The sequence below is a fragment of the Chaetodon trifascialis genome, chromosome 2, assembly GCF_039877785.1.
Source record: "Chaetodon trifascialis isolate fChaTrf1 chromosome 2, fChaTrf1.hap1, whole genome shotgun sequence".
Taxonomy (NCBI): Eukaryota; Metazoa; Chordata; class Actinopteri; order Chaetodontiformes; family Chaetodontidae; genus Chaetodon; species Chaetodon trifascialis.
Window position 1 is genome coordinate 10,687,607 of NC_092057.1, and position 21,966 is coordinate 10,709,572.

General features: G+C 43.0%; 2 protein-coding genes across 2 annotated transcripts; both read right to left on the reverse strand.

The window, feature by feature from the left end:
* Positions 1 to 2,333: 2,333 nt before the first annotated feature.
* On the reverse strand, positions 2,334 to 6,999 carry acta1a (actin alpha 1, skeletal muscle a). Its single transcript, XM_070972572.1, has 7 exons — positions 6,684 to 6,999; positions 4,947 to 5,086; positions 4,300 to 4,624; positions 3,844 to 4,005; positions 3,489 to 3,680; positions 3,162 to 3,343; positions 2,334 to 2,799 (listed from the first exon to the last, which is right to left on the reverse strand). The coding sequence occupies exons 2-7, from the start codon at positions 5,073 to 5,075 to the stop codon at positions 2,656 to 2,658; spliced, it is 1,134 nt and encodes a 377-aa protein (XP_070828673.1). The 5' UTR covers positions 5,076 to 5,086; positions 6,684 to 6,999; the 3' UTR covers positions 2,334 to 2,655.
* Positions 7,000 to 7,181: 182 nt separating this feature from the next.
* On the reverse strand, positions 7,182 to 21,743 carry nup133 (nucleoporin 133). The gene is made up of 25 exons (XM_070990795.1): positions 21,489 to 21,743; positions 21,001 to 21,116; positions 20,677 to 20,780; positions 20,293 to 20,526; positions 20,009 to 20,179; positions 19,520 to 19,675; positions 19,300 to 19,370; positions 18,601 to 18,748; positions 18,326 to 18,476; positions 17,921 to 18,075; positions 17,626 to 17,717; positions 17,209 to 17,372; positions 16,999 to 17,093; positions 16,148 to 16,372; positions 15,945 to 16,067; positions 15,697 to 15,796; positions 14,962 to 15,225; positions 14,328 to 14,461; positions 13,637 to 13,795; positions 12,512 to 12,647; positions 12,270 to 12,388; positions 11,763 to 11,843; positions 11,593 to 11,657; positions 11,352 to 11,440; positions 7,182 to 10,952 (listed from the first exon to the last, which is right to left on the reverse strand). Exons 1-25 carry the CDS (start codon positions 21,614 to 21,616, stop codon positions 10,795 to 10,797), a joined length of 3,438 nt encoding a protein of 1,145 aa, XP_070846896.1. The 5' UTR covers positions 21,617 to 21,743; the 3' UTR covers positions 7,182 to 10,794.
* Between the last annotated feature and the right edge of the window lie 223 nt (positions 21,744 to 21,966).

Genomic DNA, 21,966 nt, shown 5'->3' on the forward strand with positions numbered 1-21,966 from the left:
TGACCAATGGTGTGATGCCTCACCCCAGGCTAAATTCACCAGCTGCACAGACTGGTGTAGGTATTGACTATCTTAGCATTGGAGCCAAAGAAATGCTGAATGGCCCATTTTAAATCAGTTATATTTTCTATTGTTGGATTAAAATCAATCATGCATTTATGTGTATGTGTCACTTTAATGTTGCATCTGATAAAGGTGCAGAGTCATATATTGCCATGTTGCTTAATCTATAATGGATCATAATGCATTTGTCATTTATATTCTGTATCAGTAATCTGAATCTGAAAAGGAAACATCAACGACAGTCAAATAAAAGACAAACTGTAGCGCAGTGAAAGTACAAGTGGCATCTTGCACCTAGGCACATTCCTTACTTATATTTAACCACTTTGCACCACTGTATATGAGTGTTGTGGAACAAATTTGAAAAAGTAAAAGTTTGGCCTGTCCTCTGATGGTCACTGTTTTTGATTAGCATGTTCATCAAAAACATATAGATGGAATTATATTATAACCTTTATTTTGAAAGTGAAACCCATCACTTCCGATATAGTCTTGATTAACTCCCGACACTTGGTGGAGCACAAACGTGGTAATGAAGAATGAAATATGATTTCCCGTGAAGATGCAGAGTCAGGACTGCGCATGCGTGCTCTGCCTCCACCCGTGCAGTGAGACAACAGGTGAGAATAGACAACATGCTCAGGACATCACACTTTCATCCACTGACTTTTACAAAATGAGCTGTTCTGTGTCTCTGGAGGAGCTCTAACAAGTTTGACAAAAAAAAGATAACCCCAATGATGTCATAGTGATGTTATCAGGGTCAGCTAAACTTGAGTGTGGGGACAACACATTTCCAGACTTTGATACAAACTGACAACAGGATTGTTGACAGAAGATCTTTCCGGGGTCTGACGGAAGACACACTATAAAGTTGCATTATGGGAAATGTAGATGTAGCACTGTTTTTGGAGCTTGGCCCTCACAAGAAGGAACTAAAAGTCTGCAGCTTCAATCCTTCTTCTTTTTCTTTTATTTTTATTAACCTGTCCCTCACAAGTCCCCAACTTTATGAAGTGCACTGCTTTAGTGCTGAAGTAACCCTTCAACACTCTTTACATTACTTTTTTTTCTCTTATATTTGCATATTCTCTCAGACTTTGACATTCAGCCAACAATGAAAAGCAAAGTGCAGTGAGGATAATACAAAATTAGTTCACACAGTTTAAAATATGTTGTGATTCATAACATAAAATACTATTATGCAAGAAAAGTCTTTCAAAGTTGTGGGAAATTGATAGAAGATGTAATTTTAACTGAACGAGGTTAAGATTTCCAAAAGAGGAGCTCCAATAGTTTGTCTTCGACCCTTTATCTAATTTTAAGCTGAACTTTCTTTGGTCAATTTCTTGCATGTTCCATCCTCATCACTTTAAACACTGTCCAGCTCTTTTATTTAAAAACATATATTATAACATATATCACATTTCACTCAGCATTAATGGAGACAGACATTTATCAACTCTCAAATTTATGCAGGAAACACACATGCATGGTTTTTATCAAGGTTCTAGATGCAGTTTTTTTTTGGCACAGACAGGCTTCAATATTTCTCCCGACAGCCAAAATATTCATTTTCAAAAGAATAATGTGAGAAGTGTTTGCAGTAAGCAGTAAGCCAGCAGCACATAGAGGATATTAACAACACTGCTATTAAATCACGACATTGTTTGGTTTGGCAGATGGACGCTGCTGGACTTATTTCAGCGCTTGAACATGAGCTCTTTGTTTGTCTTGAAGCTTTAAGAGACTCATAAAGTTTATTATGAATCTGGTTTCACTCATGCGTTTGGATTCAGAGCAGTCGATTAGGATCTTTAATGGCTCACAGACTGTTTGGTGTCTGCTATCCTTTTCAGCCCAGATCTGACAATCATTTTACTTTTCGTAACTCAGCAGGAAAGTCACCCATCGCACCTGTTCAATGGACAGATTAGATTCATTAAACTGATTCACGTCAAAGTACTGAAGACAGAATGTGCATTATATCAGAGGTCAGGCTGGGTTTCAAACCTCCGGGCCTGTCAATGAATGTCAGATTAGTGATGATCGCACCAATGCATCAATAATTATAATCCAATAATAAAGTATTAATCTGAAATGGATAATTATCCATTCTGGATACTTTTACTTTGGTCCTTTAAGGACATTATGATACCAATACTTGTATACTTTTACTTAATTAAAAGTTTGAATGCAGGCCTCTCCACTTCACAGAGAATTTCTTTACTCAGTTTTCAGAATCAGAAATAAGAGGCAGCAGCCATACGTGAAAATAAATGGATTTTATTTGTCTTGTTTCTTTTTTTTTTGGTCTTTTCTGTGTTTTTTCTTCTCCTTTTTCTCAGTTGGTCCGAGTTGCAGTGTGTCGTACCTCGAAAGCCAACACTCGCTTTGCTTTCACATACACACCAAACATCATTCACATTCAAAACATCACATACATAACAGAAGGAATAAATAACATATGTACAGGTTAGACGCCGCTTTCTGATGCAAACTTCAGAGAGAGGATGTTGTTTCAGAGTCCTGGGGCATCAGCGTCTTTTTGCTCTGGAAGCTGAACCTGAGGTACTCGTGGAGACGTCGTGTTTAGAAGCACTTGCGGTGGACGATGCTGGGACCGGCCTCGTCGTACTCCTGCTTGCTGATCCACATCTGCTGGAAGGTGGAGAGGGAGGCCAGGATGGAGCCGCCGATCCAGACGGAGTATTTACGCTCAGGAGGGGCGATGATCTGCAGAAGAGAAGGAAATCAGGTTGGTTTCTTATTGCCTGACGACACATGTAATAACTTTATCATAACAGGAAGAATGATGGTACGACTGACAGATTATTCAGACAGATGATGAGTGTTTAAAACCTTTTTTTTGTGATTTAAAGATACATCCATTGGATGTTTTAGATGGAGTATGGGAGCAAATCCCTGCAGCCAGGTACCAAAATCGTATGTTCAACTATCACGTATGGGTATAATTTTCAGGTGTCCAAATACTTTTGGCCATACACTGTATGTACAGTTTTGTAAACTCTGTAATCATCAAAAACTGTTCAAATCTAACGACAGGTGATGCATAGTCTGCTGAGTGTTTGTCCTACCTTGATTTTCATGGTGCTGGGAGCCAGAGCGGTGATCTCCTTCTGCATGCGGTCAGCGATACCCGGGTACATGGTGGTGCCGCCGGACAGCACGTTGTTGGCGTACAGGTCCTTGCGGATGTCGATGTCACACTTCATGATGCTGTTGTAGGCGGTTTCATGGATACCAGCGGACTCCATACCTGTTCAGGTGCACAGCAGAGATTCAGGTCACACACAAGGTAATGCTGCTACCCTGTATTCACACAATTTCATCGCTTCAATTTTACATCTGGAGACCGAATCAGCTCTTCTCTCCACAAAATAAGCACAGCTCATGCTACACACCGATGAAGGAGGGCTGGAACAGGGTCTCGGGGCAGCGGAAACGCTCGTTGCCGATGGTGATGACCTGACCGTCGGGCAGTTCGTAGCTCTTCTCCAGGGAGGAGGAGGAGGCAGCGGTGGCCATCTCGTTCTCAAAGTCCAGAGCCACGTAGCAAAGCTTCTCCTTGATGTCACGCACGATCTCACGCTCAGCTGGAAACAGAAAGTAAAGATCAGACTTTGTGCATAATGTTGTATTGTTGTTAAACTAACAGACGCAAAAGTCCTGTGGCTCAGAACAGCTAACATGCTCGTGGGTTTAAGGTCTTAGAATAAAACTGGACCGCTGTGTTTTGTGAAGACGGGAAGTGTTTACCGGTTGTGACGAAGGAGTAGCCACGCTCAGTGAGGATCTTCATGAGGTAGTCGGTCAGATCACGACCAGCCAGGTCCAGACGCATGATGGCGTGAGGCAGGGCGTAGCCCTCATAGATGGGCACATTGTGGGTCACACCATCACCAGAGTCCAGCACAATACCTGAGAGTAGAAACACAGTTAAATCAGGCAGACAGAGGATTTTATATTTGCTCAGTCTGTGATGAGCCACAAGCAAAGGTTCACAATAGGATCAATTATAACTTCCTCTTCAATACTCTATTCTTTATTGCATTGCAATAAATCATTGCCCTGATGTCTACACCAGGTGTCACCATTTATATATTTCAGAGGAAACTGACAAACATCTATAGTTAGCAAGGATTGCAAATAATCTATCAATTAATTTCTTGATGCATCGTTTAGTCTTCAGGTGTCTTCGTTTGTCAGACTCACCAGTGGTACGACCGGAGGCGTAGAGGGACAGCACGGCCTGGATGGCCACGTACATGGCGGGTACGTTGAAGGTCTCAAACATGATCTGAGTCATCTTCTCCCTGTTGGCTTTGGGGTTGAGCGGGGCCTCTGTCAGCAGGGTGGGGTGCTCCTCGGGGGCCACGCGCAGCTCATTGTAGAAGGTATGGTGCCAGATCTTCTCCATGTCGTCCCAGTTGGTGATGATGCCGTGCTCGATGGGGTACTTCAGGGTCAGGATACCCCTCTTGCTCTGGGCCTCGTCACCTACGTAGGAGTCCTTCTGACCCATACCGACCATCACACCCTGGAGGGAGGAGGAAAAACAGGTGAGAAGTTATGACGGTTTTATAACTCTCTGTAAGTCCATCAAAATTAAATGTGCAGCACAGCTCTACTCCAGTTCAGCGCTTTACTCCTGTAACGTTTACAGCGAGCCTTCATCATTTCTTTGCAAAAGCTACAAAAAAGCTGGCCAATTACTGGAGCTATTCGAGTCAGAAACAGTGAAAAAGTGCATATAGTCAGCAATTAAAGGCAGCCAAAAGCTCAGGAGGTCAAGGGTCAGATTCTATGTGAGTGATCAAGTAAGTGATGGGAATAAACATGTGGCAACAGCTCTTGTGTACCTGGTGACGGGGGCGGCCAACGATGGAGGGGAATACAGCCCTGGGGGCGTCGTCTCCGGCAAAGCCAGCCTTCACCAGGCCGGAGCCGTTGTCGCACACGAGGGCGGTGGTCTCATCATCGTCACACATGTCTGCGGGTTCTGGAGGAGGAAGGTTAGAGATGGTTAGTTTCTCTACAGCAGATACACTGTCACAAAGTTTTAACATCTAATTTAAAAATACTGCTACTGTGGTTTAGTTTAGTCTGCAGCTGCTTTCAGGTGCTGTCAGAAATCCCCAAATTAGCACATGAATGCTTACGAACAATCCAATAAAGTGGTGAATCTGTGTATTCTCTACGACCTGAGCTGTGGGTACATGTTGCTTGGGTGCACAGACCATGTAAGAATTCCATAATTCATCCCATAGCCTCAGCTATATGATATCTGACATACCATGTCACTTATGTACAGTATGTTTTTAATTGCACTGTAACTCCGCAGTTATTCATTCATTAGTGGAGTATTATGATCAATAGTTGGTCAACAAGTATGTTTTAATCATTTAGATTTTTTCCTCCACAACAATCCATGTTATATTTAAAACTGTATGAATAATCAAAGGCTAATACATGTAACTCAGTCTTGTTAAATACCCTCCCTCAGCCCTGCAGAGTCCTGTTTATCATTAAACCAGAGGGTAGTTTAATCAGCTGAGCACAGTTTACTCAGCATGTAATGACATGTTGTCATTAAGCAGCAAACATAAAAACCCTCATTAACCATCATTAGAGTAATGATGCCTTCAAGTACTCCTCATAAAGTCCCACCTGTGAACCTTTGGTCTTTGTCAGGAATCATATTTTAAAACTTTTAGTAATAATATGCATTTAAATTTTAGGTGGATGTTTTCAGTCACTCATGAACAATACTAAGCATAAAAAAAACATATGTTGGACTGGGTCCACTTCCAAGGGCGTGTCAGATGTTATGAGTTTGTAACTAGATATTTACATTTTATTTGTGGACAGAGTTTATTTACAATTTTCCTATCTTCCAAAAGACTGTTTGGTATCATAATTTTCCTCCTTCCTTCCTATCTACTCAAGTAAATGTATATGGCTACTTTCCATTTACATTGTTCAACACTTGTTATGATAAATGGAAAATGGAAACACATTTTGATTGATGAGAAGTTTTAGGAGAAAATATTTTGAAGGATGACTCATGTCTTACTGCTTTCAAAATGATGGCTATATGCAAGTATATTGAACAGCCAATTAAGGCCTAAATGTGTAAAAAGAACATTCAATGAAAAAAAAAATCACTCTAATGTTAGGTTAACTTTTGCTATAGCCTACAACCTATACATATTATATATAAATACATACAAAACATTTTATATATACTTTATACAAAATAAAATATACAAAATTTAGGTACTTTTCGTTTATATATATAAATTCTGTCGTAAACTCAGAATTTCCGACAGCGCCTGACTGCAGCACGTCTGGCTCTCTGACAGGAAGTTTTCCCGCTGCCTGTCACAACAAAAGCTGTTTCTTATGACCGCTGAGGATGACCAGAAGCCGGCTGTGGTTCACTGCCAACTCCCGTCAGTTAACCGCTGGAAAACTCTCCATCTGTTTCACTCACTTAAACTAACAAAAAGACTCAATTAACTCCAACCAGTGCCAACTCTCTCACTCCCTCCATCCATCCAACCCATCCCGGCGCCCCGCTCCTCCAAGCCGCTTACCTTGGCTTGTCTCCGGACAGTCAGTGAAGAAAGTTTAACCGCTCCTGGTTCCAGCTGAAGGGGTGACGCCGAGCGACCACCGGGGTCCGTATATATACCTTCTCCTCCATACCACCCGGACAGTTTTTTTTTTCTTCTGTCCAGACAGCCGTTAGGAATGTCCGAGTATTCGACAGGAATTCAACCGGCCCTTCGTCCATATTTGGTCGCGCGGGAGGGCGGCCGCATGTATGCACACAGAGGCTCGCGCGCCTAGCGGCCATATATGGAAAGGAAGCCCCCGCGAAGCTGCCTCGGAGCGCTCGAGCCCGTGTATGGAGCTAGACCAAGCCGACGCAGCGACCTTTACCGGCGCGTGGAGAGTACTACTACTACTATCACTCACACACACACACACACACACGCACGCACGCACGCACGCACGCACACACACACACACACACACACACACACACACACACACACACACAGAGTCTACAGAAAGCATACACGCCCATTCAAAACTTTAAAGTTTATTTTAAAATTTTCAATATTTTTCCCGAGTTCAGAGATAATCACACCGCACACAAAATTTCACGGATGACAGGATTTAGTCATCCTTTCTCTAAAGATAGCAATTAATCCACTAATTCAGCTACTGTTTATCATCAGCAATAAAATTATTCCAAGTTTACAATAAAAGATAAACTGCATAAATGACTTGTAATTTTACCAAGGTGGCACCTACAAAGAGTGGAAAGGCTAAACTCAGATGTCAGAAGTATCCTTTGAAGTGTAAGCAGTGAAAGGAGTTTAAGTGTCAGACAGTGTGGGCAGATACATTTTTACAGTTTGCATAGTTTTTCATACATTTAGTCATTAGTTGTTCCACATACATTTCACAAAAAGCAAACAGTCTCATTCAAAACTTCAAGCCAAGCATGAAACCCTGAAAGGAGTGTAAATGAAATGCCTTTGGAGGTATTGGATTGTCTTTATATGGTGATAATAGCTAAGTCTAAAGAAGTTTAAGGACAGAGAAATATGAAATGAAATGGAAGTGACAGTTTAAAGAGAATTAGTGAAAAAAAGTAGGTTTACAAAAGGAAATGCTGAAAGGAGTTGAAGTGAAAAGCCAAATGAAGATGTAGTGAAGTGATAGTTTATGTATGAGGTGCTGAGTTGTATCTGAACTATCAGTTGAAGTGAAAAGAGTCAGTTTAAGTGAGAGAACAGAGAGGAGTTGAAGTGGAAGCATAAGAACTGAAAAGTTGAAATGTCATTTGAAATCAAGTCCTACAAGGAGTGTAATACATGAAAGCAAATTATAATAATAAACTCCATTTGTCAGTAAAAAGTTATTTGAAGGGTAAGCAATGAAAGGAGCGGTGGAGATATCACATGAAGTGAAAGTACTGAAAGGGCTTTAAGCTGCTGTTGTCAGCCAATCAGAGACGCATCATTATGTCCACTCAGTAACTAAACTATCTTTGATTTAGGACTATAAATGAATATTGTTCTCTTATCCTGAGCCAGAAATCCTCCTGGGCTTCAGGAGGATTTCTGTCTAACACCCTGAGATTTTTTCAGGTTTGCATGCAGGTTGTGCTGCTCGACTGGAAGCTTGAACAACAACATCCACACGGCAGCTGAGCGACGCTCACGCTTCAGTTTCTAAAACAAGAGGGTCAGGACCTCCAACCCATCAGACAGCTGCAGGCGGAGGACTGAGACAGGATTCCTCTGAGAGACAAAAACTGAGCCAACAGACCCGGCTGTGTTTATCCAACTGTTCCCTGAGCTCCACTGAGGTGTCAGGATTCACAGAGCTGCACCTCAGAGAGGCTGAGCGAGTTTTAAAGGGAAGATGACCTGAAACTATGGAAGGAGGCTGAAGTCATAAATCCAAAGGGGAAAGATGATGCAACTTAAACATATGGTTACAAAACTGGCTTTTGTTTTACAGACACAACTATCCAGAAAAACATCCTAATATTCAACACAATTAAATATGTTGTTGTATAGATCCTTCAGGGGAAGTTATTTTCTGTCTTTTGACGCTTTGAAACAAACCTTTCATTGTCTGTAAGAGGCTGTACTGTACTATTTTAATGTAAAAGTATTTACATTAAAATATACTCAAAGCACCAAAAGGAAAAGTACTCCTCATGCAAAATGGTACATTTCTGAATAAGCTATAGTATATCATTGGATTATACTGAATTAATGTGTAAGTATCACCTTTATGTTGCAGCTGGTAAAGGTGGAGTAGATGTATAAAGCAGCATAAAATGGAATAAGTACAAGTACCTCAAAATTGTACTTCAAGTCTTTCTTCTTTGTTGCTACCTCCCTCTGTGCGCTGTGATATCAGATCTTTAGTGCAGCTTTAATTATTTAACCCTTTGATCCCTGTTGTTCCCATTAAGCCACTTCAAAATTCTAATAATTTGTCATCACGTGTGCTTCCTTAAAGCTGAGAGAAACATCCCAAACCATGACTCAATGTTCTGTATTTTCTGAGCCATCAGACTGAAGTCTCTCTGATGTCTGTTATCCAACAAGTCCTTGCATGTTGTTTGTCTCTGCCTTCAGAACGACACACTGACGCAAACAGCCGATCTATGACTGAACACATGTCGCTTTGGGACACTTTGCTGGAAGGACTGACGCTGTTGTTCTTCTCTGGAGGACAGTCTCCTTTTATCTGTGTTATTTATTTACACATTTACCCAAAATTCAACCAGACAGGAAATTTTGGCATCCAGACTTATTGAAAATAAACTTGTGTATTTGTACGTTCAGTGTTCATTTTATAACCGTTTACCCATATTTGACAGTGGTGGGAAGTAACTAAGTACATTTATTCAAGTACTGCATTTAAGTACAATTTTGAGATAGCTGTACTTGAGTATTTCTATTTTAAGCTACTTTATACTTCTACGTCACTACATTTCAGAGAGAAATATTGGATTTTTCACCTCACATTTATTTAAGAGCTAAAGCTGCTTTTCAAAATTAAATGTGATCAGTTTATGAAAAATGATCCATGGTTACAGATGAAACTGCAACAATTAGCTGCACTTTGACCAACAACACTAAAGTACCACTTAAATGTTAATACTTCAAAAATGATCAATAACAGAGCGGTATAACTAAGAGTAGCCTCCTGCCATTGGGAGTACTTCTACTCAGTTGAAATTTTGAATGCAGCACTTTTACTTATAATGGAGTATTTTCACTATGTGGCACTGCTATTTTTGCTTAGTTATATGGTTTGAATACTTCTTCCACCACTGACATTTGCTGAGTTAAATAAGACCCTGTGTACCCTCTACATGATGTAACTGAAGTGTTTTTGTCAACTGTCCTGCTTAGATGAGAATCAGAGCTTTTCCAGCTGTTACAGGTTTAACAGTCCTTTTAAAAGCAGAACAGTTAAGTGGAGCTGATGTCCCAAATCTAACCTACTTTTCACTATTTTTAGATGAGCTGGACCCTGGAAGCCATCTGTAGCCGCTGTAGCTGTGAAAGTGGATCATCATGGAGGATCCCTGTCAGGGTGGCAATCTGTCAGCCGAGAAGTCCAAATCTATTTATAACCAACATCTGCCCCTCGTCACCAAACAGGAGGAAGTCCTGACGAATGCAGGCCAGATTCTGGAGTCAACAGGATCAGGTTTCTGTCGCTTTCTAGGTCTGATGGCTGTGACATCAGACGCTAAGAAGCCACTGAGTGTAAAAAGTAAACAGAATTTCAAGACTTTTTCTGCTTATCTTGTTTTCTCACAGTTCTGTCAACTTTACTGCAAACCAAATAATGTCTTCTATAACAGACATATACTGGATCTATTGCCAGTAACATCTTCTCTTAGTTGTGAACTGCTTAATTCTCCTTTACCAGCTTTGCACATTCTTTAGGATAAATAAATGACAATAAATTCCACTGAAGTGAAGCTGAAATGCAGATTTTTTTTTTCTGAGGACGTCCTCATTAAACAATGCCAACCTTGCGCCTTTTGTTTTTGTAAATACGCTGCAGTCTAGGTACAGAAATAACAAAACATTTATTTAGAAAATATTTCAAACAAAGCTGAGTCGAGTGAAGAGGAAAGCTGAAGTGCTGCAGGGGTTACTGGGAGGGGAGCAGCCGTCCCATCTGAGCTTGCAGGTAATGTTCATAATTGGCTCGAAGGACGAACTCAAAATAGGGTTTTGACTTCAAACTGCTCAGCTCGTCCAGATCCAGCAGCTCTCTGACGTCAGGCAGGTACGTCTGCAGAGGAACTCCTGAAAAACACACATTCGTTTCATTTGCTTGTTCAAGGGAAGTATGGAGTCACGTGTGTTTTTGAATGCACGACAGCGTCTTGCCCGATTGCCAATCTGAAGGTGAACGTCTGACAAAAGATCTGCACCCTGCACTGACATCCTTTGCCATCAGTTTGTTTTTTGATCCCGCAGCTGCAGAAGTTCTTTGGATAAGCCCAACACCCTGCCCAACTCAGTCTTTACACGCACCCTCTTGTAGCTTGTTATTTGTTTCCATAATAGCACAAGTTTATCTTATTTCCTGATTTCAAATAAACCTATTTCTGTAAATAATACATAACTACATGCACACAGTTACAAGGTTCAGTAACATCATTCACATGCTTGAATCCTCCTGCCTGTACTTAAGCTTCTCACCTTCCTGTATGAGTTTGAGGAGGATCTTGACGAAGATGCTGTCCTTGGCGGCTTCCACAGGGTCGTCAGTCCCATCAGCCCAGGACCAGCTGGGAGACACGAAGCATCAGAGTCAAACAACATTTAAAACTAATCAATAATGAATTTCACAGCAGCCAGGGACTGTGATGTACACAGATCTAAAACTTGAGTTTCCAAATCGAATGGCGAAATAAACAAAGGCAAGACAGACGGATCTTACTCGTCTCTGCTGAGCGCTTTGCCGAAGATCTCACATTTCAGCGAGTCCGTTTCCATGGCATCCTCCTGGATCACAAACACAGAAAATCCACACAAGCCGCCCTTTAACTGCCGCCAGGCCCAACTAGTCGAACCTCAAACAGACCAGAGCTCGATAAACCAGGAAGTTACCTCGTCGGTGTACTCCAGTAGATCCAGAGCCTTTTTGAAGTCGTACTCGTTTGCTCGTCTGTTGTCATCGCAGATGTACAACTGTGGAGAGCAGAGGAGGAAACACTGGAGTGAGCAGAGGCTGTCGAGCTACTGTTAGCATGATGACGTTCACGTCTGCTCCACTTCTACATCGTTCTTCACCGTTTCAGGTTAGACTGACACTCTTCAATTAAATCACAGTGTGCTCTCTTCTACTGCAATGGTATAATGGTTTTCCAACTGTGGAATTGGCGCCACCTACTGTTTATCTTGATGAATCAACTCCTAATAATTGTATAACAACAGTGGAACAGAAACAAGCAATAATTCACATTTGCTTTAGTCAATTTCCTTTAAATTCTGTGAAAATTTGAGATACATTTGAATAGATACCCAGCTGTTGCAAGCAGAGGATGTTTGTGTGTGTGTGTGTGTGTGTGTGTGTGTGTGTGTGTGTGTGTGTGTGTGTGTGTGTGTGTGATTCACCTGTATGAGGTTGTGAGCGCTGAGCAGAGGCATGGTGTCGGGGTTCTGCTGCTTCTCCTCCAGCAGCTGTCGTGGCAGAGTCTCCTGATGCAGCAGGAAGCGCTCCTGCTCCACGATGTCTGATTGGACAGATAAATGACAGCGTTCAACACTGCACACCACTCTGCAAAGACTGCCCCCTGCACGTCTACCAGGTCTATTTTCATCAGCAAGGAAAGTGGAAAAGATGCTTAAGTTTTTACCGTCGACTTGTTTGTTGAGCTCGTCCTCCGGCAGGTCGGACGCCAGCACCGTCAGCTTACTGAGGGCCAACAGCGTCTTCTTCTTTGCAAAGTAACGTGTCTCCATGTTAGCCTGGTTGTAGAGCGTCCTGTGAGCCTGCAGATACACGAGACTGCGCTTCAGTGACGGCGTCAAACTAAAACCTGCATGAAACAGCTGTGCAGTCTTTGAATGGAAAAAAGGAAAGACTGATGTTACTTTAAAGTATCTTTTAACTGTTTATTAGGTCTGACCAGCACCGCCAAGATTAATTTACACTGACATGAAAGATAGAAAAGAATCAACTCTTCACAGGTCTGTGTTTGTTTTAAAGGGAAGACAGGATGGAAGGAAGGAAGGATTTAAAGAGGGGTAAGGAAGGCAGAACAGATATGGGAGGGAGGTGGGGAGAGAAAGACGGAAGCAAGGAAGGAATGAAGGAAGGGTAAATGGGAAGATAGAGAGAATATAGGTTGAAAGGAAGGAGCACATGGAGGAAAGAAACATCCATCCATCCATCCATTTTCTATGCCGCTTATCCCTTTCGGGGTCGCGGGGGGGCCGGAGCCTATCTCGGCTGTCAAGGGGCGGGAGGCGGGGTACACCCTGGACTGGTCGCCAGTCAATCGCAGGGCAAGGAAAGACACAAATAAGCTCAAATAAGGAATCAACGTAAATGGAAGTAAAGAGTGACTTGAAGCCATTTGAAGCCTTCCTCATAGAGGAAGTGCGAGGAAAGATGGAGGGAAGGAAGGAAGGAAGCCTTCTGTGAGACTGTGTGGTTGGGTGTGATTTTTAAACTCTGCTGATCTCACAGAGGATGTGGTTGTGGTTTTGCACTGAGGCATAAAACAAGCTGTATGTGTCTGTGTGTGAGTAGTCATGTATTACACATGCTGTGGGGACATAAATCTGTTTACACTGTCACATTGTGGGGACTCACTTCCTTCAGTAAATCATTAAATTTTAGAGTGAAAACTTGGGTTAAGGTTAGGGTTAGGTAAGTGGTGGTTATGGCTATGGTTAGAGTAATGTAAGTCTATGTAATGTCACCAAAAATGATGGAAACACAACTCTGTGTGTGTGTGCGCGTGCGTCTCTCATACGTTGCGGTAATTGTGGATGTGGATGTGGTGGAGCCAGCTCAGGTGTTGGTGAGACTGCAGGAAGCTGGCCAGCTGCTGGTGCTGAGCGGCCGGCTGGGACAGCAGCTTCCCCCTCTTCCCCTTCTCCATGTACCAGCGGAACAGGAAGTCAGCGAAGTTCTGCAGCAGGAAGTGATATTATATACATATATATATGTTGAATATTTCAACATTTCAATCACAGACCTTAGACCTTAGAAAGAGGTTTCCCTTGTCCACTGCCTCAATTCAGTCACATGCCTCAGAGACTTCATTTATAGATGTGCATTAAGGGGTTATGGCATAGCTCCAGAGCAGCTTTATATAATTTAATGGGGATTGACTCAAGTGGCCATTTGAGGAACTGTAGTTAGTGGAGTGCATTGGCTTCCTTTCTCAGCTCCAGAGGTTGCTGCTTGGTTAAAATAAAATGTTATATATATGTTTAAAGCTGCATTTTTTACATGAGCTACCATTCTTGGTTCCAGCCTTTTGTTGGTGCATTTAAGCAGTTTGTGTTACAGTGTGATATACAAACTAAACAGGGCCTGGTGCATTAAAACATTTCTCCACAGCACTGCTAGTGGTCAAAAACTCTACAGCGTTCTTTAACATGCGAACACAGCACGACTCTTCCTGAAAACAGCCCCTCTGTGCTCCTGGTTCTCTGTACCTGGTCTGCAAACTTGGTCATGTAGTGCTGCAGGCGGCTCTGGTTGTCAGTCTGCTCACACATCTGAACCAGGATGTCGAAGTCACAGTACTTCTCAGCCAGTGCTGCCACCCATTGGTACTGACCCAGATCCACTGCAACACAGAACAGCTTCACAGTAACGGGACACAAACCTGCACTCACAAACCTACTAAACTGTGTTCTGTGTGGCATCTTTAGGCTCCAACTCATGATGTTGACAGGAATGTTGACCTAAGTTGAGTTCAATATCCTGCTAATTATACCTGTGGAATGAAACTTTATGGGATATTTTAGAGAAATGGAATTGAATTATTATTATTATATTTATGCCATCTGACTCCTAAGAGTTTATTGACAGAAAGGAAACAAGTGGTATGACACGCAGCAAAGGTTCCTGGTTGAAACTGAACCAGGATCACTGTGGCTACACAGCATACGTCTTCCATCCATGTCAGCCATCAGAATGAACTGTTACTAGATATTTTAAACTTTTAAATATCTCAAACCAGAAACAAACAAATCCAGAAGGGGTCGTCTAGTTTGTGACGTCTATGATTCCAATCTCATTCTATTGTTCAGTCAGCCCCTCAGTTCTGTTTAGTCCCCCACTTACACAGCGGGGCCAGCAGCTCGGAGCGGCGCTGGCTGTACTCCATCTCCAGGCTGTTGTAGCGCTCCTGTTGGGCCCCTGGGGGCCTCTGCTGCTGCAGGGAGGTCAGCTGGGCCACGTAGCCGCTCAAGTAGACGTCCAACAACGCCACCAGCTGCTCGCAAAGGACGCTGCGCAGCTCCGAGTCAACATGTGGGTACACTGAGCGCAGGATGATCTCATGCTGGCGGGAGATGACGGTTCGAACGCCGCCGACACCTCCTGACGCTGGAGGAGAGAGGAGTGGGTGGATTAAGGGGTTAAAAACTCATTCTACTCCAAAATGAAACTAAATGGATTCAACACATTTGAAAGAGCTCAAGGACTCAGACAAACACTGAATGTAAAACAACTTTTGTTTACCAACAAGAAAACACGGAACACCTTTAATTCATTTTAGTGGAAAAATTGAATGAAAAATGGATTTGTGGTTGGTCTAAGCTCCACCATCCAACACGGACAGCCTGAAAACAGCACATTGCTAACTCTTCAAGAAAAGGCGCTCTTACAGCTGCACACAAACACACTAAATTACACTTTCAATTTCATTTTTTTCTGATTATTATGGCCCAAATAAATACAGAGATTAAGTAAGGTACGAGTCTCTGGGCAGTTCTCACAGTAACCAACCAGCTGTCGGCCTACAGTGACCTGGCGCTTTAATTAAGAGTTAAAGACACTTTGGTGGGTTTGTTTTACCTGTCCAAGGGATATACTCAGGCTCTGCAGCAGCGTTTTCAGAAGCTCTGTACATGGAGGCTTTGGTCTCCCTGTACTGACCAGCAGCCTGAAGAATGTCCTACACACACACAGAGAACAAAATGGTTCTATTATGTTGCTTTGCTAAATTAATAGAGGTGTTTTTTTAAGTTAACGTCAGTGACGTTTGCCTTCCCTCTTTGGTGGAACACATCACCAAGATTCAAGAAAAAATGAATGTGCTGTACCTTGATGATGTTGTTGACAGTGAGAACAACTTCGGCCCACTGCACCGAGTCGACCGGGTTCTCCTTCAGGCTGCGCTCCTCCTCCTCCAGCAGACAATCAAACACTGAGGAGATCTGAGACACCTGAGTGCACCAGAAACAAAGCTTTAATCCACCTTCCACACCGCCTGGATTATCACGGCAGAGCACAGTGAGACACACACCTCTCTGAAGAAGACATCAGCAGCAGTGAGGCTGGGCGGCACGGCGGTGTTGTTCCTCTGCAGTGCGATGCTGATGGCCCGGTTGACCAGCTCGGGGTGTTTGGTGTGGTGGTTTTTCAGCACCATGGCTGCCTGAAGCTTCTCTGCATGTTCGCACAGCAGCAGGCGTGTTGCCATGGGAGACGAGCGTACCGTGACCTGGCCGAGCCGGTCCAGCAGACCCACCTGTCAGGGGAAGATACTGATGATCAAGTCATGGATCCAGATTGCGTCTTTGGTCACCAAAGACCTTCTATTTTCTGCCTTTTTTGTCTGAAGTCCAGCGGGATGTGTCTCCCTGTGCACCAGCACCTGCTACGCTATCCGCTATCAGCACCTAAATTAACACCTGAATCTCTGACCGAGCTATCCATGGTTGAATTATATTGTGAGTAACGTTAGTACTAGGGAAGAAGAGTACAATGTTAAATAGGAGTACTCTTAACAGATTGAAGTAACATTTGAAAGCTGGGACCATGGATATAAACAGAGCTGTTTTTGGTGCAACACCACCACCATGTGGACAATTATAGTGCAACCTTCCTAGACTCTAAGGGGGACAAGCAATATTGTTTACCACCTGGATTCCTTGGTTCAACACAAATCAATATATATACATGCATAATATGATAGATATTCAATTTTTCCAAATTCCATATTCAATTTTTCAAAATTTTGAATCTTTAAACAGATCTGCACACCTCTAAAATATGATTAGATTCTTTGAAATAATGGGCTGCATTTGTTGTAAGGTCACTACACAAGTTCTGTGCAGCATTACTTTACTATTAATATTTGTGTAATATGTGTACCTGCAGCAGGAAGTCCATGAAGCAGCCGTGAGCCTTCATCTTGTCCTCCAGTTGGTGGAGGATGATGAGGGAGGTGAGAGGAAAGCCAGCACTCTCTGGAAGAACAGCAACAGAGATGTTTCTATGAAATACACAGCTTGAATGAGCTGCTCTACAGGCACTTCCATAAACTCCATGTTAGGTGACATAAATGTAATTTTTCCTCCTCACCATCAGGAACAGACTCGGCCCAGCGGGGGTCTGAAGCCGGGTAATCATCCACCAGATCCAGGTTGATTTGAGTCACCACGCCATCCAGCTCGGCTCCCTCCTCCCCATCACCGTCAGTGGGGAAGAGCTCGTCTGTGACTGTCTGAGCTCCCACCAGATCGTTACTGACAGAGGAAAGATGGCTATTTCATATTTACGGAATTACAGGGACTAAATCCTCATAGTCTAAATACTAAACTCCAAACTTAAATAATGTAGTGTCAGTCTAAAACTACTGATATCCACCTTCAAAAACTTTATTATATTATTTTCAAAAATATCAAATGCTCAGAGGAAAGAAACTCTTTGTATTTGTGACCAGCATGTGTAATGATTTTACTCGATAAAAGACAATTTGGGAGCCGTTTATTGATGTACCGACAAAACTGAAGGAAGGCCGCCTTCAGGAGTTTGGTTTTGTCCTCCTGAGCGACGGGCTCTGCTCTGGTTGGAGTCTCCATGGCTGAAACCTTTAACACAGAGTCAAAATCAGTCACAATCATGAGCATAAATCACACGGTTCAGTGCCATTTTCTTTGCTTCTCTTAAGTTTCCTTTTTTCTTCCTGATAAAAGCTGAAGTCTTACAAGACTGGTAAAATGAACCATAAGCTGCATGCAGACATTGCATAGATTAACATTCTTCTTCCTCTTTTTTATTCTTTCAGTTTCACCTCTGGAGCTGCAGCCAGCGAGGAGCACAGCGAGTCCTCCATGGTCTCCGGCAGGATGGAGGTGCTTTCCCGGGCCACCACCGCCACCAGGCCGCTATTCTGGGAGAAAAACACTGGCAGGTTGGCGCAGCAGCCTCCTCCACGTACACCATCACCTGGACAGACAGAGACATTTAATATTTGCTCATCAAGCATGAGAAAGGCCAAGTATGTAATGAATAATGTAATGTAATGTTTGTTCCCTGCATTAATTCTTATAAACTGTAATTCCATCACTCTCCATTCTATTAAATCTCTTCTAAATGTATTATCAGTCTTATCTAAATGTTTGAAAATACTCATTCATCTGCAGCTGAGGATAAAACCAGAGAGTTTTTCTTAGAAGATCAGATTTTCTTTTCTCACCAGGTGAGTTAAAACTGATTTTTTCATCAGGTAGTCCACCCCTGCTGGTGCCCGTTGAACAAGCAAACACCATTTCCTCATTATACAGGAAGGCAGTGGAGCCAGGTGAGCGTGGCAGCACCAGCCGTGTAGCCTGTAGGGATTCCTCACTCTGAGGAAAAAGACAAAAATTAAGCGTTCATCTTTTAATTGATCCAGTGAAAAAACTCTGAAACCTTGAAACCTTTGACACACTGAACTGAATTTGAATCCACCTCTGCAGGATCAGGACTGACCTGGAACGGTGGGTTGTACTTGGTGACTTCCACATTGAACTGGTCGGAGATGGCGGCTCCACTGTCCTGCAGGGTGACCAGGCAGAAGTAAGCCAGGCAGGGAGTGTCTGACGGGTGCCAGGCTGCAGCCAAAACCACCAAGCCGGCTCTGAAAACACACAGTGCAGACTCCAGCTCAGTTCTGCCTGAACTGTACTCTGTATCCCCCAGTGGTGTAGAGCAATGTGTGCTGATAAGATGTACCCGTATTGTTTATTTATAATAAGTACTGTTTGTATTGCATAGAGCAGTATGTTAATTCTACCTCTCTGAAATACTCCTTAAACCCCTCTGCACTTGAGTACCATGACACTCTTTGTACTTTGTAGTGACAGGTTGACAATTATTATAAATTTGAATTTCAAGTCTCAAACCTCCATTTGTCTCCTTGCTGGAAGGATTTATTTGCTCAAAAGTAAAAACCCCCTATCTTCCATTTACCAACCTTGATTTAATAGTCAATACGTTCAGTTAGAGAAGAAGAGAAGAAGAAACAGAGGTGGAGGAGGAGGAAGAAAGACATACTTCAGGTAGGTAATTTTTTTTCATTTAGAATGCAACATTTCACCTAAAAATTGCACCTAAGATTAAAATACCTTAAAAGATCTTTTATTCTGAAGTGTAAAACAAACAGGCTATCACATCAACGAACACACTCACTGGCTGAGCTTCATATCCAGATAGGATACATTCACTCCCTCCTTGATCTCCTCATAGTTGCTCTCTGAGCCCTGGTGGGAGAGAAATGTCCACGATAGGCATTTGCATATTTTATATATTACTGTCACCAACACTGTTTCTCAGTGTGACGGGCCACTGTGACACTGAATCAGACTCAAACTGATACACAGCATATATTCACGCTTATCTTTGTACTGACCCAGATGGAGTCGGCAATGCTTTCTGTCAGGGCTCTCTGGGTGTCCCAGCTGAGGATCTGGTGCTCATAGCTGTCATCCACCACCCATTTACTCAGACTGGAGCTAGTTAGTGTGTACAGGCAGCTGGCTCCACCCACCCACAGCACACTGTGAAGCTGCAGCAGAAAACAGGGTCAGGTTCACAGTAAACCAGCAGCAAAGTCAACTGTGCTGAAAATACTTCAACTGAAGCTACAGCTGAGGATTCATCTCAAGCTCTTCACATTTTCACTATCAAGGGAATATGTAAAAATACATATATGTATGGAGTTTGCTGGCAAAAGTTAAGAAAACAATTACATAAACTGTAGATGTCACCCATCTGTGCTTCAGCTACCTGTCTAACCATTTCTCTCAGCTGCAAAACTGTACACCAAACGGTGATATATAACTTTCACTTTTCAAAAGATTCTGCGAACAGGTTCTTCACAGTCGAATGCATGACTCACTGTGTCGTTGGCTGGTGGGGAGAGGATGCCAAACAGGCTGGATACACGGCGTCCGATGCCAGAGAGCATTCCCTGACCCTGCTGCAGGGCTCGGTACTGCAGCTTTCCCGAAGCATCTGCACTCGCTCTCAACAGCCGACTCTTCGCCGAGGACAAGATGAAGCTTCCACCCTGAGAGTGGAGAGAAAAGTCCACAATCAAGACAGTGAAAATAACAGCAGGGACATTTTGCTGTGTCCTGCACAGGCATCTACATAAATGTAGTTTATTGAAGATTTACTTACTCTGACAGCAACAGCAAAGTTGCAGAGATCTCCCAAGTCCATGTCTGTCTCTGTGTAGTTGCCCTCCTGGGCCAGACTGGGCCACAAGCGAGCCGTTCCCTCCGCAGCCACCGCCAGGACAGAGATGGACTGAACGCTGGCCGTCTCCAGGGGAGCAGCGGATGTCACGGCCACAAGGTCAGCTGTGTAGTTGTACTCACTGCTGGGCAGCTGTAGCTCTTTACACACTGACAGCTGTGGAAAAACATACAGAGAGTTGGTGGATTTTAAGACTTAAATTAGGAATCAGTGAGTGTTTCTTCTAGGGCTGCAATCAACAACAATTTTCAACTAATTAGGCTGTAAATTACTTTTCAGCTGACCTGAAAATATTGAAAATTCTACCTTGGCCACAGCAGTTTGGCAGATCTTCCAGATGATCAGTCTCTCTCCACAAACCATCCAGGCCCAGCCGCTCTCATTCACCTTCACTGAGATCTGGTCATCAGCTGTAAGGACCAACACAGACAGAACTGTTCAGTGGCAATGCTGGAACAGGATACAGCACTTTAAACAAACACTGACAGACAGAAAAGGACATCAACGGGAGCAGAAACCTGGAACACATCACAGAAAGTAAGAGGTACTGATCCCCCCCAAAAAAACCAAAACCCTGAAATCACACAAAAAAGGCTTAATTTCCCCCAACAGAAATTAAGTTTCCTTTACCATCAGCCATTGTCAGTGCCTCCATCACTTTGACAGGCAGTGACGAGCCGAAGGTTTGCACATCATAGTTGATTGATTCTGCAGCTGCATGGCTCTGCACTCTGGTGGGTGTCGACCTAGTGGACAGATATTTGGAGTAAGACAGAATGGACAAATTCTCAGGATTATTAGCTGAATATCGAGCTACAGCTACTTTGTTGTGCTGTTGAATTGTAATGCATTGCATTGAGAGACGGTTCTATTATTTAGCAGAAACAGAAACACTTCTAAGTATACAGTACAGGTAAAGAGCACCACAAACTACATCCTCTAATACGACCACGCAGTTGAATCAACACCTCTCTAAAACAACAAAATATCATAATGTTCATGAATTTAGGATTCATTGCAGGACTGTTGTATTAGACTGTATTAGTTTTAACTAGGTGGACTTAAGAAAATGACAGCTGAGTGTAGATATAAAAACAGCGTACAGTGTTTTCACTCACCTCGTCGACAGAGAAGTCCTTCTCGGGGAGAACAGCAGACTGGTGGCCGCACCGGAGACGCTTTTCCTCCCGGTGGTCCTGCCCTGCTGTCTGCGGCCGGAGTTCGGGGCGGTTCGGGGGCTAAACATGCCTGCTGTGATACCCCGTGCTGGCCGACAGTCGAGAAATACGTCAAATTTAACCGTGAAACCCTACAATCACCACCTTACCGCACCGTGAACCGTTCTCCAAACAGCGCGCGGTACAGTCGCTTCTGATATACGTCATCAGTGGGTCAACGGAAAGTTTCGCCCACTTACCACAATTCTAACCAATCGTCACTCCTCATGCATCAACATTAATCCTAGATCTATCCAACCAACCAACTAAGGTATTCAATACTAGCCAATCAGAGACAGACTAGGGCGGGTCATACCTTCGCCACAGTAGCGGTCTCATTTTTAAAAAAAATTAGTCTTCAAAGACACTTAAAAAATAT

Coding starts and splice junctions, on each gene's coding strand:
- acta1a (XM_070972572.1), bottom strand. CDS start 5,075: ATGTGTGACGATGATGAGACCACCGCCCTCGTGTGCGACAACGGCTCC. Junction 3,681..3,843: donor CTACTCCTTCGTCACAACCG/GTAAACACTTCC, acceptor TTCTGTTTCCAG/CTGAGCGTGAGATCGTGCGT. Junction 3,344..3,488: donor GTTCCAGCCCTCCTTCATCG/GTGTGTAGCATG, acceptor GCACCTGAACAG/GTATGGAGTCCGCTGGTATC.
- nup133 (XM_070990795.1), bottom strand. CDS start 21,616: ATGTTTAGCCCCCGAACCGCCCCGAACTCCGGCCGCAGACAGCAGGGC. Junction 17,373..17,625: donor GCCTTCCTTCAGTTTTGTCG/GTACATCAATAA, acceptor TTCCTCTGTCAG/TAACGATCTGGTGGGAGCTC. Junction 12,648..13,636: donor ACATCCACAATTACCGCAAC/GTATGAGAGACG, acceptor GTGTATCTGCAG/GCTCACAGGACGCTCTACAA.